A 25,518-nucleotide genomic window follows, 5' to 3' on the forward strand; every position below is an offset into this window, starting at 1 on the left:
ATATTGGCCTCACACATTCACAGGAGCCTTGGTCACAGATTGGCAGTGCTTGCTGTCTGTGCTCAGAAGTGCTGCATGACCTCTTTGATTACTGTACTGTAAAGCTCTGGAGCACAACCTAAATGGCTTGCAACTTGGCATGTGCTGTTGCAATCAAGTGACATCGTAAAACTTTGACCACATGAACCACCATTTTCACTAAATCCTTCTGAAACAAGTGTGGCTGCATGGTTGACAAGTAGCCTATTGGCTTTTCAGGTGTGCAAGGAGTCGCACAATCCTGCAATAAAAGAATTCTTTCAATAAAGGGAGGGTTTTATTTAGGGCATAGCCAAACACACATGCACACACCACACAAAAATTTTATTCTAGGCCCCATCTTCCCACAATAATGCTCACAAGTGAAGTGAAAAATTGGGAATGGATGTAGTCTAATTTCTACTGCTGCGGATGATGCCAGGTGAACTATAGGTGCTTTGCAATCTGTCGCCCAACTGAACTTGACACCAGGAGCCAAGGTGTGAGCCCAATCCCACCTGAAACATCAAATGCCAAACACAGCTCTAGAGATGCAGTGGAGAAGCATTCTCAGACTTGCATCAGACATTGCACTACATCAACTGCTCGTAGTCCACTGTGGTTTCCTCCGCAGCACGTTTGGTGGTCAGTTCCTTAATAAATAGCACTGATCTACTTAGAGTGAGCTTTTCTCTCCTTTGCAAATTAAAATATATATGCTGATTTGCTTTGCTTTGCACATCATGCTGGAGTAGGGGTGCTCATATAGTGAAATTTCTTAAATCAAATAAGAATATCAAAAGAGCGGTTGTCAAACATTTACACCGTGAATATGCAGAACATTTCCTAAATTTTAAGGTAATGCATCGTAAGTCTTTTGGGTCCGTTTGGTAAAAACGTAATCATACTTTGACATGTGCATGCAATAAAGTCAAATATCTAGGCAATTGATAAGCTTCTAAATGATAACTGCTTTTAATTATCTGGGGCACCGACAATATATTGAAACAAGGGAACAACAAATCAGTATGCGCCCATACAGTGTTGAATTAGATCTTAAAGAGATACATACAGGGAGGAACTGCCAAAACAATGATGTGGAACCATAGGTGTGCGCACAGGGGGGGCAGGGGGGCAGCCGCCCCGCCTATTCACTTAAGAGGGGTGCGCAAAGTCAGCCCCACACATTGACATAATAGCGAGGGGGGGGGGGGGTGTTGCAACACGGAGGGGGCGCAATGTCAGAGCCATACATTGACATAATTGGGAGGGGGGGGGTGCGACGAACATTCGCCCCCCCCTGAAGGGGAACCCTGCGCACGCCTATGCGTGGAACTGATTCTTATACAAGCTACCCAGTGTTTAAATTCTTGCTCTGCTTGAACCAGAGAACACAGACATGTTTGTGTTGCCTGGTTCTTTTCCGTTGTGCCTGTGTTTGCGTAGCTTATGCATAAGCCCCTGCAACAGGCCTCCCTTTCACCAGACTTCAAAATGAAATTGGTCGAAAGTTAAACATAACTTATAGTTTGATACACAACCTGAATCATTAAATTTTGCAGTGAAAGTGTATCTGTCCTCACTGCAACATCTACTTATCTATTAAAAAGGTAGGCCTAAGGTTCGTTTTAGGTGGTGTCCATGCATTACATCATTAAATATCACCACTGGTTTCTTGTGGGTTTCTGGCACCCAGTTATGCACACAGCTGCGTTGCTACAGAAATTCCATACAATGTTTTGAGGTTCACTCTATTCTAGCAATAAATACAATGCCAAGAATTTTCTTTTTGATGCACTTTAGTTGTTCAACAGAGCCTTGGAATCTCCTGCAAGAAGCTTTAATCACCACAGTATGTGCAAGCAATGGCCTCTCAGATCACATCATTTTGCATGTTAGAGACATCTGCAATACTCAATGTTGTGTAAGCCTGCTGTGTGTACTGTGATTTGAAGGACTGATATGGAGTTTGAGAACTGCTTGATGATATGGCTACAAACCGTGAATGTGCCATTTGATGGTTCGCAGCTGCTTCTACATCCTGTTTTAATTGCATGTGTGAAATTGTTTGACATTTTGAATTTGACAACTCATATTACTAGAGCTGTGCGAATAGCAAAATTTTGGGTGCGAAGCGAATTCGAATATTGAAGTGTGAGTGCGAATTGAATCGAATATTTTTCAAATACTTCAAAGCAAAATTGCAGAAAAAAATGTTAGAGAGGATTCCTAAGCATATTCTTATGAGATAGCTAGAGAAGCACTGGTGGGGTGGTGTTTCATAGTTGTCTTATCAAGAATGAGGCAATGTAGAGGCCGACTTCCATCTAGGGCCCACTTCCAATCGGACGTTGACTGTGTCTTGGCAAAGTTCGACCGTAACGGAGCTTGAAAGGCAGCTTTGCCGCAATACGAGAGTGTAATGAGGTGAAGCATATTGAAAATCTGAAAGGGTCACTTTCAATCGGACGTTGACTCTATTTGTTTTTGGGAAGTTCGAATAGTTCGAATAGTAAAATTCCAGTGCGAATCGAATCGAATAGCAAACGCTATTCGAAAAATATTCGAAATTTCGAATATTCGCACACCCCTACATATTACACTGTTGCTCAAGGAAGCTGAAAGCCTCTTCGAGACCAGAAACACGATCTCCTCTTCAGTTTGTTCAGCTTGCTCAATAACATTTGATATTGTGCATTTATAGGGCTCATAAGAGGTCATTTATCAATGCACTTACTAGCTTTTCAGCAAACTTTGATAGTTCTTCAGAGCAATGACTGAGAGACATTAGAGTAAAGTGTGAATGTTACTGTTTTTATGACAACAATAGCAATCACCTTACAAGAGAAATGCCAGTTTGACATTGGGTGGAACTAATTCAGCTCCAGTGATCATCACTAAATGCAGGAATCAAACTTCAATACATATATATATATGAGGCAGATGAGGAGTTCAACAGAGAAATTTTAGCAAATATGATCAAGAGATGCGCTAGTTTTTTTAGTGCACGGTCTAAGTCCTTTGCTGTGGATATCGAGATATCTCCCAATACCTATGACAACTACACAAATTACAATCGAACAAGATCTTGCAACCTCAGGCAGTTTGTTTGGTGACGTGAGCCTATAGGTTGATTCTCAATGCTTTGTGGACAGAAGCCTTACATAAGTAATTAGGGAATTGACTGACAAACCTTCAGCAAGGGGTCATGATAACTACCCCTACAAGCAAATGGCCAAAGATGTCAAGGGTGAGATCATGCAAGCATCTTGCTTTCAAAACATTCGCTCGCACTACCATGATTCGCCAGATGCCATGCTTTTGACGCCAGTCAGCACAGCAGTCTGGAACATGGCAGCCAACAACTCACATCAGAGTAAGTGAATGTTCATCAAGCGAGTTGCTTGCACATTCTAACACCAGTTTTCTTCATTCTTCGGAGCACCAAAGCAGTAGGAATAAGTTGTGATGTCGAGTGAAAATGGGTAATTGTAGACAGACTTCAAAAGCTCTGACCAATGCTGAACAGATCTGTGACTTACCTGGTGAACCCGATGCAGGTGCAAGTAGTGAACCAATAGGTGAGAGCCATGCCTCTGGCAAGGTCACAACAGGCTGTGACCTGTAGTTCCATACAAGGTAAGCGACCGTCACACCCTGCAACACAGAAGTCACCGCCATATATTTATAAATAGACTGAAGGTATTCCATAAAACAATGACCACCTTGTGATTACAAACAAAATTTTAAAACAAGAGAATCATTTTGTTACCCTGATAATGACCTATGCCATGTGCCAAAGTGTACAGAAAAATGCCATGTTCAGAGCTTGAGAGAGATACCTAGCATTGTAACTATATACACGAGACTACAGTGTTTTCATGGGCATGTTGAAATTACTTGCCATTAGAGGTTACTTCAAAGCACGCTGTTCCAGTGCATATTTCTACGGCGATTCGTCAATGTGCTAAATTCTTGCAAACTGACATGATCTACATGTCTTGCCTCCTGCTGCAATTCTGAAATGAGGATGTAATCTTGCTTTTGCTAAAGCTTAGGGTCCAAGAAATGAACAGTCGCGCTCAATATGACTTGCAACACGGAAGCGCGTGACCTCATGAGTTCAAAGATTGCGCATGGTTTCAACTTGTTTTCACTTCAAAAACTAAATGATATTTTCTTATTTGGAATAATCCCCGAGTGAGAGAACAGCGTTTAGTTATGGAAATAAGGGCTAGTGGAAGCCATGAGCAGTCTCTGAATTTGTGAGGCCACGAGCTCCCGTGTTGGAAGTCATAATCAGCTGCAACTGTACATGACATGAGAAATGTGGCTTGTGCAACGTGCTTGCATCATGTGCACCTAGTGTGAAAATGTTGCTTGTAAATGCAACTAGAAATACAGATTGTTCCTAGAATGCTATCGCTTGAAGTACCTTCAGGACTTTTCAGGCAAACTTTCAAATATAGTGAAGAGAACACTTACCACGAGTGCATAGAGGAGTGCCGTGGCTGCCAGCCTAACCTTGAATGTGTACATAGACTTTAGCTGGGCTGAAAAAACAACAGAAATACAAATGTCACAGTGCAAAGCACGCCTCGATTGAAGCAAGCATATACAAATTTTCTAAGTGCATGGTGTAGCTAAACGACATGATATGACAATTAGAACTTTCAAGTGAAATATATATGTTTCACTGTAATGATCACATAAAACACCGGGCGTACTAGGCATGCTTGTGTTAAGCAGACTCGACTACATGCAATGGTCGCTAAACTAAACTGCTAATCAAACAGGACTATTTTCCATTCAAGTGATTCGCCCTGAACAGCCTGTAAACGACTCACACAACCTGGTCATTGAAACTCACTACATGAGATGCTCTCGTTCCGCCTGGTATCTGCGACGTTGTTTACGACGCTCAAACACGGACCATGCTAACTGCACTCAAGAGGGTTTACCTTGATGTGCCAGCTCTTCTGACATCTTGTTAATCTTTCGTTGTATCTTTGCATACTTGGCGAACTCATCGACTATGTTCATGCTTCCAAGTTCGGCTCTCAGATCACACACTTGCCGACGCAAGTTCGATTCCATCTCGGTCTCTTGTGATATCACCTGAAGCACCTGAAAATCGTAACGTAGGGAATTAGCAAGCAACGTGGAGGGCAACGAGCGCTTCTTGGCAACATTAAATAAAATAAACTTCAGCTTAGATCGGCAAGACTTTCTGTAGTAATATTTCGCAGTTCAGCGGGCACATTACGGGAATTAACATAGTGACAAGATGATGTGTACTTGCCATTCTGACGACGAATGGGACGAACGCCGTAAACATACCGCAGAACGTCACGAACCAAAAGAAGACATAGCTCTCTTGAGTTCCCATGCTAAGGCGTTGAGGTTAATTAAATGGTAAAAACTGTTATCAACTGCCGAAAAGAATCCGAAAACTAGAAGCCGGTCGCCTCATCAGCAAATCACGATCACAGTCCAGCGTCTCTCTCGGGATGGAAACACAAACGCTATCACAGGCGGTTATGAAGCACAAGCAGCTTCTTCGGGGCTTCTCTTAGCGATCTTGGCGTTGTCGTTCAAGAAAACCGGCCACTTTCGTTTCGTACAAGTGCCATTTTGCTATCACGTATTGATTAAATGCGGTTTCTAGCACAGCCGCCGGCACAGCCAGCGATTTGTGTTACGAAAGCTGTAGGTGTCGCTAGACGTTTCCTGTTTTGGTTTCACTTTTCCCGTATGTCGCCGGCAGAGGAGTGAATGATCGTTCCATATTTTTAATTTTCACTGCCACCGTTACACTCACCTCTGCCCTTTCCATGCGTGCTAATTTGAACAGTGCTGCATTTAGACTAGCTTCCACGTTTCCACCCTGTACTACGGCTTCTAACCGCGCGAAAAACCGATTCCGTTCGTCAAGGCTTTGACGTGCTATCCTGACAGCTGTGCTCACAAGTTGTCAAGTGTTTGTGGCTGCTTCGTGGACTGCGGTGCGCGCCCATGCCGCCTCTACACCTACTGTTTGAGCACGCTGAGCCAGCCCCGGCAAGTTGCAGCTCAGCCGAGCGTCTGCTGTAAGCATGGAAGACATATTCTACAAACTCGTGAAGGAAGCTTCGCATCAGAAGCACCCTGCGTTACGTCAAGCATGTCAGGAAGCTCAAGGTATGAAGCTCTTAACCAACAAAACTGCTAGCCATATTTTTCCCGGTCATTTCGGCATTTGTGGTACTAGGTGACTGTGGGCTGTCTATCAACTCGATTCTTGCATTTGCAGAGGCCTTGGCAAACAAGCATGCTTTGTTGAGGAACCCGCCATATGAAGTCAGGTAAACACGATTGTCCTATTCAGTTCGTCCTTCCTGCTTTGCGTATGGGTTGCCAGATACAGTTGTATTCATTTCAGGCAAAAGTGCTTTGACGCTTTGCAACTGGCGCTGGAATCCAAAGAAAAGAAGCTTGTTTCCCTGTCCTTTAGTGGCTTACAGGTACGTTTTTTGTGTTTGTCTAGCGTGGGGAAAACAAGCAGTTTTGCTTGAAGGTTGGAGTGCACATCATCCTGCTCAAGTAGTTTCTGCTCATTTAGGCCAATCCTCGTACCAGTCTTGTGTAACGTAGTTTGTGTTCGCGCTGGGAGACATTATGCAATAGCTGCGGTTCAGCAATACTGTAGCGACACTGTGGTTTCTTCACATCCGCGCAGATTCCTGTATGCCACCACTGCAGATAAAGTAACATTTCACAAGGCATGTATATAGCTTACTGCATATTTGCCACAGCATGAGAGTTCACTACATAGTGGCACAACTTATCTGTGGCCCTTACACCCATGTTTTAATAAACCTTTGTTTACACAGAAACGTAAACAGCATGGAACGTGCATTACTGCCAGTAATGGGCGTGTTTCATGAAGCAACAAAATTCCTCCATCCTAACCAGAGTCACAAATATTGCAACCTGTTCAACAGGTGTACAGGGTTGCATTTTTAAAAACTGCAGTTTGTTCTTGCAGAAGTGCAATTTAAATTTGGAATTGTTATATGGGTGTTGCATGGGTGCCCTTTCACTCACGATAAATCCCGATTTCTCGGTCGCAATGGGATCATTTGTGCAAGCTGTGGAAAGGAGCCAAATATGGTTGAGAAATTTTGTTCGAGTGGGGCTTGATTGCAATCGAAAATGCGCCATGTGAGCTTTTATTTTGCTCTTGTCTTACAATCAAGAACCATCATTACTGCCATATGCAGGAGTATTAAACCATTACATATTAGACTTATTAGGTAAGCGCAAAGGCTATTCAGAGTCTTGTGCAGGCACATTCCCGTCAAGTCGCACACGAAAAACTTAAAGCTTGGCTATCATCTCAGCAACTATTTAAGAACATAAGTGTTCAACGTGGCTAGGTTAACTTTCTCGTGCCATGTATGGGGACCCACCAGTCTGCATGATTATTCTTTTGTGACATTATGTTGCATTTGCAGTGAATTGTACTTACCGTCTATGTGCTATCCAATGTCAGCAGGAAAAGTAGTTTTCCATGCTGACAGAGAGAATGGTGGTGTTGTTTCGTTGTGAGTGGCCAGTCTTTTTATTTATGTCGGTTGTGTTTACAATTTTTAGTTTCAGTTGGTTCAAAGTGAATAAGATGTCCTCATGAAGACAGCTTTCTACCAACACCCTGTCATGATTATTGCTTATTTATAGCTTTACTTCTATAGAATGGCCTGTGCCAACTTCATTAGCAGTCACTCACTACAGCCTGTAATATCCATTAACGTATACTATTAATAGAAGTCTTTCTATAGTCGCCCATTGTATGCAGCAATGGCGCATACAATGACGCGTTATGTAGCTATTGACGTTAATTGATGGCACGTTATATAGCTAGTACTCATGACCAGGTTAGAATAGATACCCATGAACTTTTGGCGCTCTTTTGTTTTTTGTTCTTTTAATCTGACACTCCCAGATTTGAGCAGCTCGCAGATGGATTTAACAGTATATCATAATCTGTCTCTAAGCATTCTAAGCTCATATTTCTGTCACATTTACAACGGCATGTGAAAAATTACTGTTAATGGTAATTTATTATATGAAACACACTCATTGCATGAAAAAAATTTTATAAGTTTGCTGTGTAGCGGACTTGAGGTAGCCTTAAACTGGTTCTTCAACATCAGACAGTGTGCAACGGTCATCGTAAATGTGGATTGTCTTTACTACAATGTAGAGAATAAGTTCTTATGAAAGATGTGTATTATGAAAGACATTAAACATCATGCAGCTAATTACTTTTAATGCCAAACTGCACGCACGTCTTTATGCATACTGTTTAGCATCTCCACATTCCTAATGACGCTCCATTTAAATGTGTCAAGGGGTCTACAACCAGTTAGCATTTTTTGTCTCTCTCTCTCTCTCTATATATAGGTGAGCTATATATATATATATATATATATATATATATATATATATATATATATATATATATATATATATATATATATATGCGTACAATAAGTCCAGCTCATCAGTTTATATTTGGTCAAATACTAGCTTAAGTGCTAAGGCATTGTGCTAAGGTAAAGAATGCATGTTTGACTTTTTACCGCAGAGGCCATATTTCAATGAGAGTGTAAGGCAAGAGCATCTATGTACTTAGATTTAGGCACAGGTTAAAGAACCCTAGGTGGTCAAAATCATTCTGGAGTCTCCTGTTACAGTGTGCCTTATATTCATGTTTTTGGCACGTGAAGCTCCTTAATTTTTAAAAATTTTGTAGAGATCTGTGCCCAGTAAGTATAGCTTGTCAGAATTGCTAGGTTTGTTTCGTAAACCTGTTGATATTTATTGGTATTCCACACCTTGATGATTGTTGATGTTCTAAAAAGCTTGTAGGTGGCATTTTAACAAATGTACTTTTGTTTTTTGCTGTTTTAGCCAGCATTTAGAGAAATGTTCATACTGGGACAAATTTTCAGTACTACTTCATTAAAGCTTTTTCTAGTGTCTTGTTGATACCGAAAGGGTTAACCATTTGCAATCGATACATACTTAAAGTTCATGTAGACTATTGTACAATTAAAGGGAAGAACAACTACATCATTTGTTAGATATGAGAATCTTGACAACTGTCTTCTACATTAGGCATGACCATCTTAATATTATGATCCCTACATATGCGGAGTTTTCGAGATTGGCTTGCTATGTTTGCGAATGACAGCTGTGACGTATCAGTTCAGGCAGGAACACAAGAAATAAACAAAAAGCACAGTTCATCATCCGTTTTATACGGATCATTTATTTATCTTGCACAAGGTCACATCTCTTTACAACACACACGTCACTTCACAATCCTTTCAGCAACTACTACGAGAACAGCTCTTCAATCCAAACCTGGAATGTGATGATGAACAGCTTTGGCTGCCGTCTCAACTAATGAGAGCCATCTCATCTTTGGCCTCTCAACCAGAGGAAGCACAAGTTGAAGGCCTGAAGGTGAGCTTGAGCTTACAATGAAAACTTTTTAGCACCGTGCGAAATTTCTTGATGTGCACTGCATTTGTACAAGGCACTTAAAGTCACAGCAAAAACTGCATGTGCTTGTTACCTGGCGGCATGCCATTCCATGTGCAAAAGTACACTGTCTGTCAACAATAGCTTGTACCATTCTCAAGGTAATTCCTAAAATACGTAAAAGTTCCTCATAATTTGGATCATTTACACTGTAGCGTTTAATCAACAAGGTCGCATTCGTCTAACAAACTTTTCTATGAGCCCAATTTGAATATGAACACCGCTGTTAGGTCTTTTTTTCTGAACCATGCGTACATAAATGATACGAAGCTTCTAACTTTCTTGCTATTCTTGAAAAAGAAGGGACCTACATCGCAAACGTTGAAGCTCCCTCACCACTGTTATGAGGAAATAGTACATCTAGCCTCACTAGCTTTCAACTTGGGCACAAGGTGAGTCTATCTCACTTAAGACAGGCAAGCGTGGGAATCAGCTTCTGTGTGGTGAAACAGTTTTACTGTTAGTGTGCTACTGCTTCAAGCCACAGCATTTGTCGAAGCCCTCAACTTGAATTGTGTGGGTAGTCTCCCCTGTACTGGACACCGCCTGCTGCAGTACTTGGCATGCACTGTTCCGTTGCATTCGCAACAGTTGTCACTTTGGGCCTAGAACGTCATTTAATTAAGTCTTCTGCACATGGGAGGCCTATTGCGAACCTCTACTGTTAATTTTTTCCTTCCAACAGCTGTGAATCTGCAGCTGCGGCTCTGTTGCTTATAACATTCCACTATTGAACCTGCACTCGCTGGTTCAATTCCCAACCACATTCTGAAGGCAAAGGAATGTCATAGCGCTTGTGTGTCTTGATTTATGTGCACATTAAGCATGTCAAGTGATCAGTAGTGTTGTACAGTTTCTGTTGTGGTGCCTTTCATAGCCGCTGAGTCACATTGCTTTGGAATGTCAGATGTTTTTTTGACCAATCAGTAAAGGGACAAATTAATCAATTAGCTAATCTGTGCCCATATTATACTCATGAATGAGCGAGTTCTGTCATGCTGCGATTCTTCTGCCACTGTTAGATGCAAAACAGCTGGCTGCCAACATTTCGATTGATTGTAAATTAATTGGAGGCATTGTTCAGGTTTGCCTCGTCACACTTGAGAGAAGAGGACAAAAGACAGTGACACCTGAGACTATAAGGCCCTTCTATCCTTCTTTTATGTATCCAATCCTTATTCATGTATTCAATGCAATGTGTTTATATTAGTAATATTTAATAGCATACTGGCGCTCACTCCTTGTAGATTAAATCGGAACCGTTTTCTAATGTTTAAAAGAGCTTTGCTGTTGTCTTATGTGCCCTAGCTCGCTCACCCATGCGTGAAACTCCCGCAGGTTATCCTACAGTGCTGCTGCCTTCAGAATTGGTGCCTCTCACAAAATGCGGTCTTCTCCATCGTTACGCTGTGCCTGAACATCTACAGCCACGGCTCTGCTGGGACCAAGTCTGCCGCTGTGGCATCAGCCAGCCAGAGCGTTCAGGGCTATGTCTCCTTCCTCTTTGAGTCTGCCGCAGAGGATGCAGCAGACGAGGAGGAGAGGGTGAGACAATTGCATGCTTTATTTATGAAGGGCTAACTCATGGTGCATTCGGCTGGGCACAACTGCACTCTGACTCAGATTGCAACAGTGTGAAGCCCGCTCTTGATCCAAGCCAGGGAACGCGTGTCCGAGCCAAATCTGCAACCGCTCGCCAGAGCAATTAGAGTACAGAAGAGGACACACATTACCGCATCTTCTCTTGCAAACAGACGAGGCATAAGAGTCACATGATCAGATGTAGGTTGCATTCCGAGATCAAAATGAGAGTGCCTCAGGGCACTGCGAGTGTGGTGCCCTGAGAGTCAGCTGAACGTATTCAGAGTGCTTGATTTCAACCAGCCCAACATGACGTGCATTGCCAGAGTGCTCAGAAGCGCTCGAAGATGACCAGTTGAACGTACCATAAGCCATGGTGAATGGCAGAGCAAGCTAATTATTATCATGGTAGGAAGCTTGTGATGATTGCAATGTATGCTGCTGATTGCAGAACTCATTGGAAATTTCGCGTGATGGGAAAGGTGGCAAAGGAAAAACACACGTCTCAAAGCACACAGGGAATTCACTTGTGGCTGTTCAGTTTCATGTTCCGGCATTAAACTCCAGAATCATTTCACTATCACTACAACTTTAGCCAGAGGGATAGACTTGAAAGGAGAAACTCTCTAACGAACAAATTTTTCACATGTTATGTGGTTATCAGTTTTATCGTCCAGTAATATAGTAATTGCTTATGGGGTTTGCGACGCAGAGGAATGTGTTAATTTGTAACCAGTAACACATACCAAAAGTTCTCATGCAAGGTAGCATCAAGGGCACTACCACAGTTTGTGCTTGTCATTCACGAATGCAGTGATTCTCGTATATATATATATATATATATATATATATATATATATATATATATATATATATATATATATATATATATATATATATATATATATATATAAAAGAACTAGCAAGCAGGTATTATAGCATAGTGTGTTCAGTTGTCATTACCTGGAATATAGGCAAACTGTTCTGCAAATGTCATGTTCCATGACAAATTGCTCTATGAGGAATGTCATGAAGCATTTGTGTGAAAAAATAACTGCCGTAATAAAAGAATAAGCTGTTATGGAAAGCAAGAGAAAATATGCAAAGCCTTCAATAAATGAAAACTGTCAAATTTCAACCCTGATCATTCATAGGTTCTTCACTTGCAGCCTTCTTGGTGTTAAACTTGGCCCTTCTTATTTAAAAATTGTAGCGCTATATTAGACGAGTATATAATATATTAGACTATATTAGACGATTTAAATAAGAATGTATTACCAACTAGCCCTGCAACGTGTTTTGTTAAGTAAACTTGGCCCTTTGCATTAAACAGATGTCAAATAAATATCAGGATTTTTGTTGTGTCATCCTTGCTTCCTTGATTACTGACATTAATTAATGATTTCCTATGTGCAAAATGCTGTGTATGTATCTGGACTGCATGGTGTAAACTGTCTGCCTCGCTAACATAACCATTCTTTTTGCAACTCACTCACTAACACCACACCCCAAACAGAAAAGTGTGGACGAAGGATGCGATCCCTATAACGAAGGTTTGTGCTGTTACTGTTGCTTGCACTGTCTTGTCGTATTATAACCTACCTCCAACACCTCTCCGCACCTGATCCTCAGCCGTTCTGTGTTTGCTTTGCAAGCATGAGTGTCCTGTTTTCACCGACTGCACTGACTGCATGTTGTACTTCTCTTTCTTTGCTTTAACATGCCACCTAACTGCATGTTTTGTCATTATAACACAGTTAAATAAAAATGTTTGTCTGAATGTATTTATCTTCCTTCAGCAGTTTGCTTTACTTATAATCTGCCTGTCTGTGTTGTGAAAAAGTGAGCGCTTTTACAAACGTGTTGTCTGAGTGCAGCTGTTCTTAAAAGCCTCTCCTAGTGAAAATATCTTAATTCAAGGAATTTGCCTTGGAAAATTGGCATGCATTTAGCTTATCTGGGAAACTGCCAGTTGATTGCATAGGCCATATTCATTTGTTCATTATTTTGTTTGTTTGTAGAGTTCAACATCCCAAAGAAACTGGGGCTAGTGATAGAATATTTAATGAATAGCCCCCAATTAATTGCCAGCCAACATCGATAATGTTTCCTTTACATTTGAAGCCACCCTTGCTCTTCTCCCTAATAAAATGCTGGCCCTTGCTGGTGAACGGGCCTTAATCCACTGAAAGGTTATTGTTGATGTTCCTGTTTTTCAACATTATTCGTGACGTTCTCAATATTTTGCATTGAGCCCTCCACCTTCTAAAACAATATACCACAAATAAACCAGACTTTGTTCGATCCAGAATCATTATTCTTCCCATTAGGACATGTCACATATTATTTTCTGACACTGTAGCAAGGGAGCATATGCGCACTGATTGTTTTGTTTAGTTGACGGCATTTAATGATGAGGCGGTTTATCACTATATTACATTTAGTGTTTATCCTGACAGTATGTTATACGTTTTGACCTGAACTTTCCGCTTTTATGCATAAAAACACAGCCACCTAAGCTATAAAGCAAACCTACATTTTTTATGCTGAGCAGTGAAACCTTTAGCGGCTAAATTACTGGAGAAGTTGAAAGCATGTGTTGTTTGTCGTATTGTGACACCATGTTTAGATTGCTTTCATGTGGTGCTGTTCTGCATCATGAGCATGTCTAGTAAAACAATTGGCTAGATAATTGTAACTTTACGCAAGGTGTCCTTACAGTTGTGCATTCCCCTTCACCTATAAAATCAATTATGGGTTGTTAATGGTAATTTTGTAAATGAACTTGTATCATAGTTTCACTTTAGGTAATTATTATGGGTCAGATAATTGAGCTAATGTAACTTTTGAATAGGTGAGTAAAATCATGAGTGTGCTAAATCAGGAGTTTTATGTGCAAAGTGTCTATATATATTTTTTTTTTTTTGCAATTCATATTACCATTTGAATAGCATTCTCTGGCTGATTGGTAAACAAAACAAAACGTTAAGTCTATGTATAACAAAATAGGGACTTTCTCCAATAGTGTCAAGAACAAAACAGTCCTCGCATGTTAACAATATTTTTGTTCATGAAAAACATGCTCTTAGAAAGGTTTTATCATCAACGCGCATGTCCTTTTGCTTGCTTCTCCCTTTTCTTAGAAATGTGTTGGTATGTGTGAGCAGCAAGCAAGCGAGTATGCTTGCATTTTTTTACTGCAGCAGTCGAGAGTCAAAATTTGTGCAGAAAAGTTATATGTCTTTTTAGCTGTCATTATTAACTATCACTTAATGAGCAAGGACGTAGTGGCAGAGCCTTGTTAAAAGAGATGTGTTTAGTTCTTAATAAAAATGGAGGGGCAGTAGGCTTCGTGATTTTAAAATGAGCTCTTTACAGGTGTTGAAAAGTGTCTCTTATTCAAATGACGTCACCTAAGTGGCTGACATTTATTGTATTTTTCTCACCTATAACATTTAAGACTAACGATATTTCTGACTTTTGTATCTTTTTCAATGTTTTGTCTGTTTATTTAACAATTTCTTTTTCTTTTTTCTTAATAGTTTAATAAGCTTTAGTAACTCGTTTGTCTAAGTGGTGTGTATATGCAAAAATACAGCTTATAATACATTTAATCACAAATGCAGAAGAAATAGCATCATAAGCAAAAAACTCACAGGGTCCCTTATGCACTCACCTAAGACGACTGGAAGGCAAAAGCCTTCTGCACCCAACGTAGTTTTCCAATGCCTTCAAGATCGGAGGCACCTCACCTGGTTTTGCATTGCCTCCGTGATCGGCCCACCATTGACCAAGCTACGATGTCATGTGATGATGTCATCATGCGATGCCACATCACATGACGTCACTGTGACATCATGATGGCGTCATAATGACGTCACAAATTTTGGTGATCTGTGACGTTATGATGACGGTCATATGGTGACATCATTGCATGATGATGATTTTTTGCATTACTCATGTTGACGCCGCTGACGCAGGACATTGGTCAATTTTCGTATTTGATGAGGCAGCTAAGGCTTTCGCCTTAAAATGAATAGTGTTAAGATAAAACACGACATGTTGTCTCTGTTAATGTTACGTACACTTTGGCTTGTTAATTGTGAACTCTGTCTCTGCCTCTCATTAAACACGACGTGCTTGTAACATCAATTTGTCTGCTTGTTTTTTCAGGCCATATTTCTCCATTTGATGAAGTTGTGCCTCTGTTTCTTTTCCTCTGCGAGAAGCTGAAAGAGGACAAACGGTGATAAATGTTCATTTTTGTTGTACCATTTCATGACGTAGTTTTGCCATGCCCTGCTTACTTATGTCTTTGCGTACAACTTCTTTTCTCTCTTAGGAATGGTTCCAGCTCAACGGCTCCACTGCTGCTGCACTGCATTCAGACAGGCCTGAGCTCTCTTAGAGGGCAGGCTAGGAAAAGTCAGCCTTTTTTAGACTTTGTTTGGTAAGTGATACAACCACATAAATTTCATGCTTCACCCACGCTTGAGACTCAACTAAATGTAATTCAGCCGTGGTATGTTAGTTTCAGCCAGTACACAGGCTTATGCAGTTTAGCTGAATGCTGGAACAAAAGCTTACCCGGCTGTCCTTGGTGCAGTGGTGTCCTGTGACATTGCGTTCAAGCTAGGATGACTTAATATGTTATGTTATGTGGCATTTCAGGTTATTTACCATAATACCAGATACTTTCGGCTGAATGGTATTTGCAACAGGTATTTTTACAATTAAATTGATTGATTGATTGATTGATTGATTGATTGATTGATTGATTGATTGATTGATTGATTGATTGATTGATTGATTGATTTCTGCAAAACCTTGATAGGAGTGCAAATTCTAGGACAGCTACAGTATACTATAAAATGTTCACGCATTTTGGTTCAGCCTGTGTCAAACAATAAGGCATGTAATGCTACTGTTTGCGATTTCATAAAAATAATCTGTCACAACACAAATGCTTTTAAAATGGTAGTGCTTAAACAATAGCACTAAAATGTTGACGTGCTGACTGAAACTTATTTTTCAAAGTGTATCTATGTGTGCTTGCAGCAAAGTGTATCTATGTGGACTCGCAGACATTATTCGACATCATGCAACTTTGCAAAACTCAGCTTAGCAATTGCAAAATCTTGCAGTTGATGTGAAGCTTTTTATTTTTCTCGTACTGTAATAAGGCTGAGCAGTACATTCGATGCTTTCCCACATTCAGGCAGCAGTTGTGCCCAAGGCTAGTTGGCTGCCTTGGTTCCCCACTGAAGGACAAGAACATAGTGTCAGCACAGCGCTTCGAGAAAGGTGAAATGGGCAGGGGCTCAGGCTGCCTCACCACTGCTCCCTCGTACCACGCTGAAGAGGCAAGACTTGTTTATGGGTGAGCACAACTGTACCATACTTGTCTCTCCATGACTGCCTGGTACTCATAATTAGATCTTCAACTGATCAGTGACTTACTCTTCACTTGAGCTTGGGTGCTGTGCCTTTCTATGGCTGAAATGCTGAGATTGATAAATAAAGATCTACTGTTGGCAAACTGGCAGTACTCATGTTTTAGTGTTGATTGGTAAATTGGTTGGTCATTAATTGTTAATCATTGGGTAATTGTTTTATAATTAATATTTTGAAGCAGCACTGAGGAGAAAGACCATTCTTTGGGGTAACAGAATAATCTTGACCTTCTGTGCTTTGTTAATGGGTACCTTTACCTATTATATATTATAACCAGTGATTTTAGGTAACTAAACTGAAACTATGACACTTGTACTGGCGCTCTTTGGCCTTAGATGCCCTTGTGCCAATAAAACGTAATAATAATAATAATAAATAACCTTTACCTAAGCGCATAAGTGTTTTTTACAGATTGTCTTGTCTCCAATTTAAGTGTGACTGTCACAGCCTATGTGACTGCTACTTCATCTTCAGCAGCATAAGTCAGCATCAAGGCTATTTTGGTGTTGTTTGTAATGTCTTGACTTGTTTTCGTGGCAACAGCTCATGAATTCTGTGCAAACTAAAAAAGTACCCTGTGAAGGATTGTGCTGTCATGCTTCTTAATTGGTCTACCTTCACTAACTAAAAGAACAACAGATTGATGATATAATAAGGTTTAGTGCAGAGTTGCAGTCTTTCCTGGTAACATTACCAATCTTGCATTTAATTGAGTATGGTATACAGTAAGGTGCTTAGCCATGCACCACTCTGTAGCCAATGCCACTGTTTGATACTATAAGCATAGTTCATTTATAGCTGATAGTTGCTGTAACTGAAGTCATTCTCTATGTTTCCTCCCTACTATTCTCGCTTCACAGCATTGCCCTGGAGTTGGTGACCATCGTGGGTGAGGTTGGAGCCTTGCGGCCAGTGTTGGGGTCTCTGTTTCACAGAATGTTGCTCTACCCCTTGCCCCAGCACTGTCTCGAACCACTCAAGTTTGTCAAGCAGGTGATTTCATTGGCAGCCGTCTTCTCCACTGCTCCACTGCTCCTACTATAACCTTCACGCTGCCAGCTCTTGCGATAGTTCAGAAACCCGCTACTGAAACATGCTGTGCTTTTCCCAAGGGCCCTTGTTCTGTGCTTTGCATGTACTGCCTAGTTCTCACGAAGACACTCGTGCAAAAAGAAATATTGTAGACCCCTTTACATCATCTACAGAGGGGTAAACTAATCTACAGAGGGGTAAGCTAAATTTTTGGCTTCGGGTTTTGGTGCTGCAGCCCTTCTCACTTTATCTTGGCAGTACAGCCATGTTGATTCCACGTTTTTAAACCCAGCGTGCTTTTAAAATGAACAAATAACGTAATGTTGAAGAATGCCGACTTGGACAGATGTGATAACAAGGAACCAGCTTGTGTGATAAGGAATGTGCACTGAACTAACATGTGAAAAGAACCCATCTGGGGGTGAGAAGCAGTCTAAGAAAAGTTATCAAACTCTTGATCATAGTCTTTTTATAACAGTACCCAAAGGAAGCACGGACTGTCACACTTTGACTCTTGTGTTTATTGCATCATTGAAACCCTATGCACAGTATCGAGGAGTGAATAAAAATAACAACGTCATGAATGTCAGTGAAATTGGCATAGTGGGCTCAGGACAAGCTCAAGGCAGCTGGCTCAAAATAGTGTTACGACGCTGACACAAGCGTAAAAAATGTTATGTGCGCACATTTCTTCTGGGTAAAGACGGGGGCATGGGGATATCATAACCACCTTTGTGTAGCTGATCGCTTATGTTCTCTCATCTATTCTCGCAGTACATTTTGGTTATTTCGTGCAAGCTGTTGTATTGCAATTAACCTTTCTGCCACAATATTCTACACTTGCAGATGCTAAAGAACCCGGAGCAGTTGCTGCAGTTTGCCGGACCTCCATTGTGGGAAGACACCAAAAACCCACGGTTGAGCAGCCTAGACTTGCTGAAAATGTAAGCCATTCTACATAGGCTCACCATGTTGCCTTGAGTTTCATGGGGCTGAATTGTGCATTAATGTCGATTATTTTTCAAAAGTCTGCGTAAATTATGGTATAGCAGTAACCTAAACCAGCTTGTGTCCAGACCATTGGTAGGATTGCCAATTCCCAAACATTAAATGTAGCCGTGAATACGCCTGAAGTAGCAAACACCAACAAAGCCAAGGCATAAGCAACGAGAGCAGACAAAATAAGTAAGCACTATGTGCCCATCAGAACTAAAACTTAAGGCTCTCGTTGCACCTTCTAGTACTTGTAGGCCTATACTTCTTATAGGCGTTCCTAGCTCTTGTAGGCCTTATAAGCCTTACTTGAGGCCTTGAGGCTCTTGTAGACCTTAACTGCGTGCCTGAACCCATACAAGTCATACCTGCTTGCTTGACAACGCATGCCGCTCATTATACATCTCTTTTTTGTGTGTAGATTTTTATTGCACAGTTCGTCATTTTAGATACCGAATGACAATGGCAACGGGCCCAAATGATGCTTTGTGTGCCTTGCCTTCTTTGCTTCGCCATGCTGCATAATGTTGTCCATGCAGTGTTGTCGACGGGCTTGGAGAGTGCTGCCACAGCAATGAACCCAGTGTCTGCTACATCAGCGTTGAATGCGTGGTGGCGCTGCTATCAAGTTTGGAGACCCTAGTTTCGGGCTCCAGAATCTCAGACCAGATGGCAGAACGACTGAACGCCACCTTTCCGACGTTGCAGTGTGCGGACTACGTCGGTGAGTACAGCTGCAAGGAAACGGTTGTGCTGGGTAGAAGTATGGTGGGAAGAGCTGGTAACCCTAATTCTCTGGTCAGCTGAAAAGCATAGGGGCCTCCACACCGACTTTTAAAGATGTAGTCCACTTCTGCATGCACACACTTTGTGTGGACATTTCTTGTTTTGCCTTGCTAGGCTGTAATACTTGTGGGTGAGACCATGAGTTTATGAATGCCAGTAAGATCTATTTTGACACAAGTTCTTTATACTCACGAAGATGTCTCTTGTTGCCTGAGGAATACCTTCTAACAACTCGTACATGGGCGGCCTTGTTCTTCCTTTCTTCCACTTCGACTGGCATTAACTTACGCTCCATTGAGGCAGCTTATACAGGGAAAAATACAGCATACTGTAAATGCTTTTTGACAGCATGAGGCATTGCTTACAGCATTGTATGTATCAGATATGATAGAGAGATGATGGGTGCAACTTCGCTATCACTTCAACATGCATAGCATAATTGTTTCGTTCTAAATGAGTTCTGTGGGGTGGATCTTTTTCTCTGTGATGCCACAGTTCATACATGCTTGTAACTAGAATCTGGTCTCCATTTCAAAGCTTGTTTATGGTTAGCGTGACAACACTAGGACAAAAAAGAGAGAAAGGCAGGACATGTGCTGTCCTGTCGTTACTTCTTTTTTCTCCTTGCTTTGTCGCTCTGCCGATATGTGCAGCTATGGGTATACTTGAGCTCACTCACCCTTTAGTCCTTTCACTGCGGTTTTTATCATTTCTTCCCTTTTGTGCAGGTGCATCATTTCTATTCGAGAAGTCAGCTCGAGGCGCGTTTCGAAATGGGTGGCAAGCGACGGACATCAAAAGCGGGGAGAATGGAACTCCACCTGTGACTGAAGGAGCTCAAGTCGTACACCAGACCAGCATTATCCAATGCTCCGATGTGCATCTTGAAGATATCCACGATTCACCGAAGCACTCGCTCGTGGAAGAAGCTCTGGAAGCATCAGAAGTGCAGTGTGATGCAGAACCTCCTGAGCAAGCGTCCGTCACGCATGAAGGTGTCGACGAGCAGAAAGAAGGTCACCTTGATCCTGAGAGTTGTGTACCAGAACTGGAATCAAGAGAGGCAAGGGAACACGGGGAGGTTGCTTTAGAAGAGGGTAGTTTGCCGGACGAAGAGCTTCAAAGTGGCAGTTACATGGAATACAGCCTAGGTGATGAAGCTTCCGAGTTTGCAGATGAAAGCCTTTACGACACTGACTTGGTGAGTGTTGAGGCCTTCATACTTTTCATAATCCGGGGATAATTTCTCACTCTAGCAACTTTAAAGGGGACACCCAAAAGAAATGCTGAACCAGTTTATACTGATAAAGCTTCCTTGAAAACCGTATTTTGATTATCTTTGCGAATAGCACAGGTTTGTTACATAAAACGAAGGTCAATGTCTCATTTTCTTAAATTTAAGGTAAGAACCCCGGTGCCTGTACATTTTCACGACATAGTAGATTTCAAACATTTTTTGTTATGTTTAGGCAACATTAGCTCAGTGAAAGTGTTTCAAACCTGCTGTCTTCAATATTTGGCGCCTTTAGAACACATTTTATTCGATATTTTGTGTAAACAATCGACAAGGCTCTAGTAGGTACCATGAAAGAAAGGACGTCATGAAAGCTGATGTGGGAATTTCGAGGTGGCGTCACTACCCATATTTTGAAACTACCGTAAAAACCTGAATATAGGTCGAATTATTTTTCAAAAAACAGCCCTAAAAATTCGACCCCCGTCTTATATACCAGCCATTGGCAGAAAAACATCACAAGTCTGGCCACTATGGGCAACTGAAGTCAATCGCCTCCATCGCCATCGCAATGATCGGCATCGCTTTGTTTACTGCCAGCCTTGTGCCGTGGGCGATCTCATTTTGCGTTTTTAACGCGATAGCGTTAAAGAGCTCGTATCGCAGAAATTCCGCCGTCGGCATCGGCACCGTTGGTTGTGAGCGAAAAATCATCATCTCGTCCGTGACTGAAAAATCGAAAAAGCTGCAAATAAAATAAATAATAAAAATGTTGGGTCTGAGTGAGAGTCGAACCCAGGCCGTCTGCGTGGCACGCAGGTGTTCTACCACACAGCCACGCCTCTGCTTGGAGCTGCACTGAAAGTAACTTTCATGCTTCCCAAAAATACGCGTGCTGTATACTGGTGCCACAGTACGAGATGTAATATCGCAGTAATATTGCGTGATACAAGCGTACATTGCCATCGGGCGTCACACCATGTCATTGTCATAACGACTTGGTGGTTTAAAGACAGCCACCCATTACAAAAGGCACACACATTACTGCGCGTATTCCCTTAAGACCACGTAGTGGGTGCATCGCAACTTTTAAAACGTTTCTCGCGCATAATTGCTCCTGGTTTAAAGCATGCTAGCCATTACATAAGGCACACACCTTAGTGCGCGCATTCTCTTAAACACTCATAATGTTCGAAGTGCGCACTAGGGGCAGGATATCGCTATCGCGTTCAACTCTTAAAGGCGAAGCTTAAGTGTCCCCCAATTTTTGTTGTTGTTGTTGTTGTCTTGTGAATCTATTTGGGCTCCAAGGTGCTTTTTTTCTTTTTCTCGACCAATGGTCGATGGCAGTTCACCGTAGCATTCAAGAAAACAGTAATCGAGTTTGCGTAGGCACAAAGAAATCTGGTCTGAAATGTGTGAAAAGTGTGTTCGAATGCTAGCGCACAGAACGCGACGGGAGCCGTGAGTCACAAGCAATACCAAAGTTTATCTTTGCAAGCGTCTTCTCGCTCTTGCAATCTCGCCGGATACTGTTTCTTTGTTGCTTCCTGCGATGCCGGCAGCTCTGGTTGCAGCGGCACGTATGACTATGATCAGCGGGCAGATCGGGTGCACCGCAGAAGCATTCGCTGCTGGCGGACGCTGAGGATCACATCACGACACGCAGCGATCAGAAGAAAACTGTTTCGGTGCCAGTCCGCAGCGTATCTAGAGGCGGAAACGAAGGTTGCACAGTTTAACCGGGACCACGCTCGCGTTGTGATTGCTACCAGGGACCTTAAAGTGCATCCAAATTAATGCTGTCAAGACGGTTGTGACGTTTTACAAAGATAATGCTTAAGCCCATCTTTTGACTTCCTGCCATGCGGAAACTACGTGTAAATAAATGGCATTTTGACTGTGCACCATTTCAAATTGCGTTTGTTACACGGTAAAGGCGCGCACCTTCTAATACTTTGGCTATTCCACGTACTTTTTTTTTCGATCTTCAGTCGTTAGAAGTGGGGGGTTGGACCTATATTTCGGTCTGACCTATATTCCAGTTTTTACGGTATTTGTACTTTTTCTTGCTTACCAAGCCTTTTCTTCTTAGTGCTCTTGTTGGTATTGGGGAAGGGTACAGTGCACCGAATTCGTTAGCAATGTAGCACAAAAAGAAAATAAAAGAAAAAACATGGTGGCAGTCATTCTCAAGAATTTGTTGCAGTTTTGTCTAGTGGAAGCAGTATTGATTTAGTGTATTACTGTGATGTTCTTAATAGATCTTACAGGTCGAGGAAATTCATTAGATTTGTGCCACTGACTTTTGTACTCTTATAAAGTGTCACGTGATGGTAGCTTTCCTTGCAGGATGTTTACTTAACGAGTCTGCTGACTGACATTGCGCTGAAGTTGATGGAGTTGAAAGAAGTTTACAGTCCACGACAGGAAGCTGCTGAAAGTCATGCAGATATTTCCAAATTTTGTTTTATTTTGTTTCACCGTCTCGGACAAGTTTCACTTTCTTTAGTTGGAATAAATTGCACTTGGCAACACTGCAGTTCCCTTTCATGTACGTATTAGGGTAGAACAGGAAAAGTTGGAAAGCAGCTAATTGTGCAAGGTGACTGAATTAAGCATGCTGCTAATTTCATAAGAGATTTATGCCTTTCTGAACTGGTGAAACGCAAGATGAAATGGGAGATGGAAATGTCATGTTAAGGAAAGCTTATTCGCTGCTTTATATATATCTGTGGCAAAAATATAACTCGGTCAGCATACTAATGAACGTTTACTTCAGTAACAACATAGTTCAGTCACATGCTTTGAAAATCATTTGAGGCGTGATCAAAAGAAACATGATATTTAACACCGGAAATTGTGCAAACACTGTACTTCTCTATCATATATCCTTTCTTTTATTCCACATTGCTGCCGTAGGCTGAGAAGCCACTGGAAGAAGAAACAGACATCTCACCTGAGGCAAGAACTTCAGCTATGGAGAGAGCAGCAAAGACGTTGATGAAAGATGCCAACGAGAGCGAGAGAAACCGGCTGGAAAAGTTCTTCGAGTCTAACAACGAGTTTGCCGAGCGAGAGCGCAAGACTGCCAGGGACTTTGTCGATCACTTGGCCTCCTTTCTGCCGCGCCTGCTCCACATTCGCAGCTCCATCGAGGCTGACCAGGAGCTGCAGCAGTTTGCCAGTGACTATGCTGAAAGTGAGCTCTTCCACTTTTGCAACTGTTGAAAAGTAAAATGCTAGCGTTCATTAATACAAAAGTTTAGGTTTAGGACAGTTTGTACCCATAAAGGAGCGTTACTGGAGTGGGGCAGACATTCTTTTGGAAGGAACATACTATCTATTGCAGGAGTCTCAAGCTCACCTCAACTAGCGGGCCGCAGTCATGAAATTTAGCCCTGCAAGGGGTGGGACAGTGAAGGTGGTAGGGGTGGTAGAAAGCGGGGGGGGTGTATTTAGTACAAAATGTCAGCTAATGTTGCCATTTTACAGGTGGCCTTTCCCATATCACATACAATGGTCATGTCTTTAGGGGATGGCCAGGATTTGAACAACATATCGTTGCCAATCTCAAGAATGACTAAAATCTGGATGCCAATTATGAAATATAGTTTTATTTCACGGTTATGTCTCAACACGTGATGACCGCATGGGGTGCCTGTCATGTCTGTGTAGCTTATGAACATGCTTATTTAAAAAAAATGTCGTACGAAGACAGTCATGTTCGGGCCGGGCCGCATGTCTGAGACCTCTGATCTATTGTATCTTGTGCCTGTAGGGCTCGGATGTCTGTAGATGGTAACATGAAGGATGTCTCCCTAGCAGGTACAATTTCCATCATTATTTCCTCGTCATGTCTTTATCAAGTGCTTAGGTGTGCTCTTGGATGATCACTGTTGAGTTGGGGTTAAGATGAATATGCCTCTCTTTTGCTGTCTTCAATGACTCATGTTAGCTGCTTACTAAGTAACTGCATAGTTCATAATTGTTTCAATGGGAGCTCCATAAGAACATTTCTATTTTTCATATCCTTTACCATTTTTCATACAGCCCTCTGGCAACAACAGCAGCAACAACACAGTGGCACTGAACTCGAGGGCACACCGCAGCACATTACGATCGTTAACGCTGATGGAATCTACCTTGCGACCTACTCTGCCCTCCTGCTGGACCTCAAGCTCATCCATAGTGGATACCGCAAGAGGCTTACTGGGGATGTACCATTGACAGAGGTTGGTAGCTTGCAGTTTTGTTTAGTTTCGATAGCCTTTATATGGATGCTTTATGCACATTCGTGGTGCCACTGCTGTTATACTGTGTTTCCCGTCAGTGCTTTGCCCTTCAGGTTACACTGCTTTTTTTTTGTTTTTAAGAAGCCCTGAAACACATTGAGTAGAGCTGTGCGAATAGCAAAATTTTGGGTGCGAAGCGAATTCGAATAATAAAGATTGAGTGCGAATCGAATCGAATAATTTCGAATAATTTTCGAATATTTCTCAAACATTTTTCGAATAATTCGAAGTGAAATTACAGAAAAAGTTGCAGAGAATCCCTAAGTATGTTCTTGTGAGATCGCAACATGAAAGTGTTTCTTTTTGCTAGGTTGATGAAGCGCTGGTGGGGTCATATTTCATAGTTGTATTTCTTATCAAGAGTGAGGCAATGTAGAGGCCGAATTGTATTTATGTACATGATTTGATGCAACAAAAGTGTTGCCGACAACACTTTACACGTGATAGGCAGAGATGCCATTTCCTCAGCCTCTCCTCCTCTTCAACTGCTGTGAAAGGCCAACTGATGTGGCGGACAAGGGTGTGCTCCCTTCA

At 41.8% G+C, this 25,518-nt stretch overlaps 2 protein-coding genes across 2 annotated transcripts in view; one reads left to right on the top strand and one right to left on the bottom strand.

Annotated features, from left to right (window-relative positions):
* Window positions 1-294: 294 nt before the first annotated feature.
* On the bottom strand, window positions 295-5,721 carry LOC119396561 (guided entry of tail-anchored proteins factor 1). Its single transcript, XM_037663823.1, has 5 exons — window positions 5,321-5,721; window positions 4,980-5,145; window positions 4,504-4,571; window positions 3,561-3,675; window positions 295-536 (listed from the first exon to the last, which is right to left on the bottom strand). The coding sequence occupies exons 1-5, from the start codon at window positions 5,405-5,407 to the stop codon at window positions 466-468; spliced, it is 507 nt and encodes a 168-aa protein (XP_037519751.1). The 5' UTR covers window positions 5,408-5,721; the 3' UTR covers window positions 295-465.
* Window positions 5,722-5,755: 34 nt separating this feature from the next.
* Window positions 5,756-25,518, top strand: part of LOC119396560 (brefeldin A-inhibited guanine nucleotide-exchange protein 3-like) — a 74,102-nt gene continuing 54,339 nt past the window's right edge. The window contains 15 exon segments of the mRNA XM_037663822.2: window positions 5,756-6,198; window positions 6,311-6,362; window positions 6,440-6,521; window positions 9,397-9,531; window positions 10,948-11,154; window positions 12,707-12,743; window positions 15,364-15,436; window positions 15,533-15,640; window positions 16,409-16,570; window positions 17,505-17,637; window positions 18,523-18,620; window positions 19,209-19,393; window positions 20,184-20,656; window positions 23,612-23,891; window positions 24,743-24,924. Coding sequence (XP_037519750.1) covers window positions 6,114-6,198; window positions 6,311-6,362; window positions 6,440-6,521; window positions 9,397-9,531; window positions 10,948-11,154; window positions 12,707-12,743; window positions 15,364-15,436; window positions 15,533-15,640; window positions 16,409-16,570; window positions 17,505-17,637; window positions 18,523-18,620; window positions 19,209-19,393; window positions 20,184-20,656; window positions 23,612-23,891; window positions 24,743-24,924 — 2,292 coding nt within the window. The 5' untranslated portion in view covers window positions 5,756-6,113.

This window comes from Rhipicephalus sanguineus, chromosome 6, assembly GCF_013339695.2.
Source record: "Rhipicephalus sanguineus isolate Rsan-2018 chromosome 6, BIME_Rsan_1.4, whole genome shotgun sequence".
In the NCBI taxonomy this organism is placed as follows: Eukaryota; Metazoa; Arthropoda; class Arachnida; order Ixodida; family Ixodidae; genus Rhipicephalus; species Rhipicephalus sanguineus.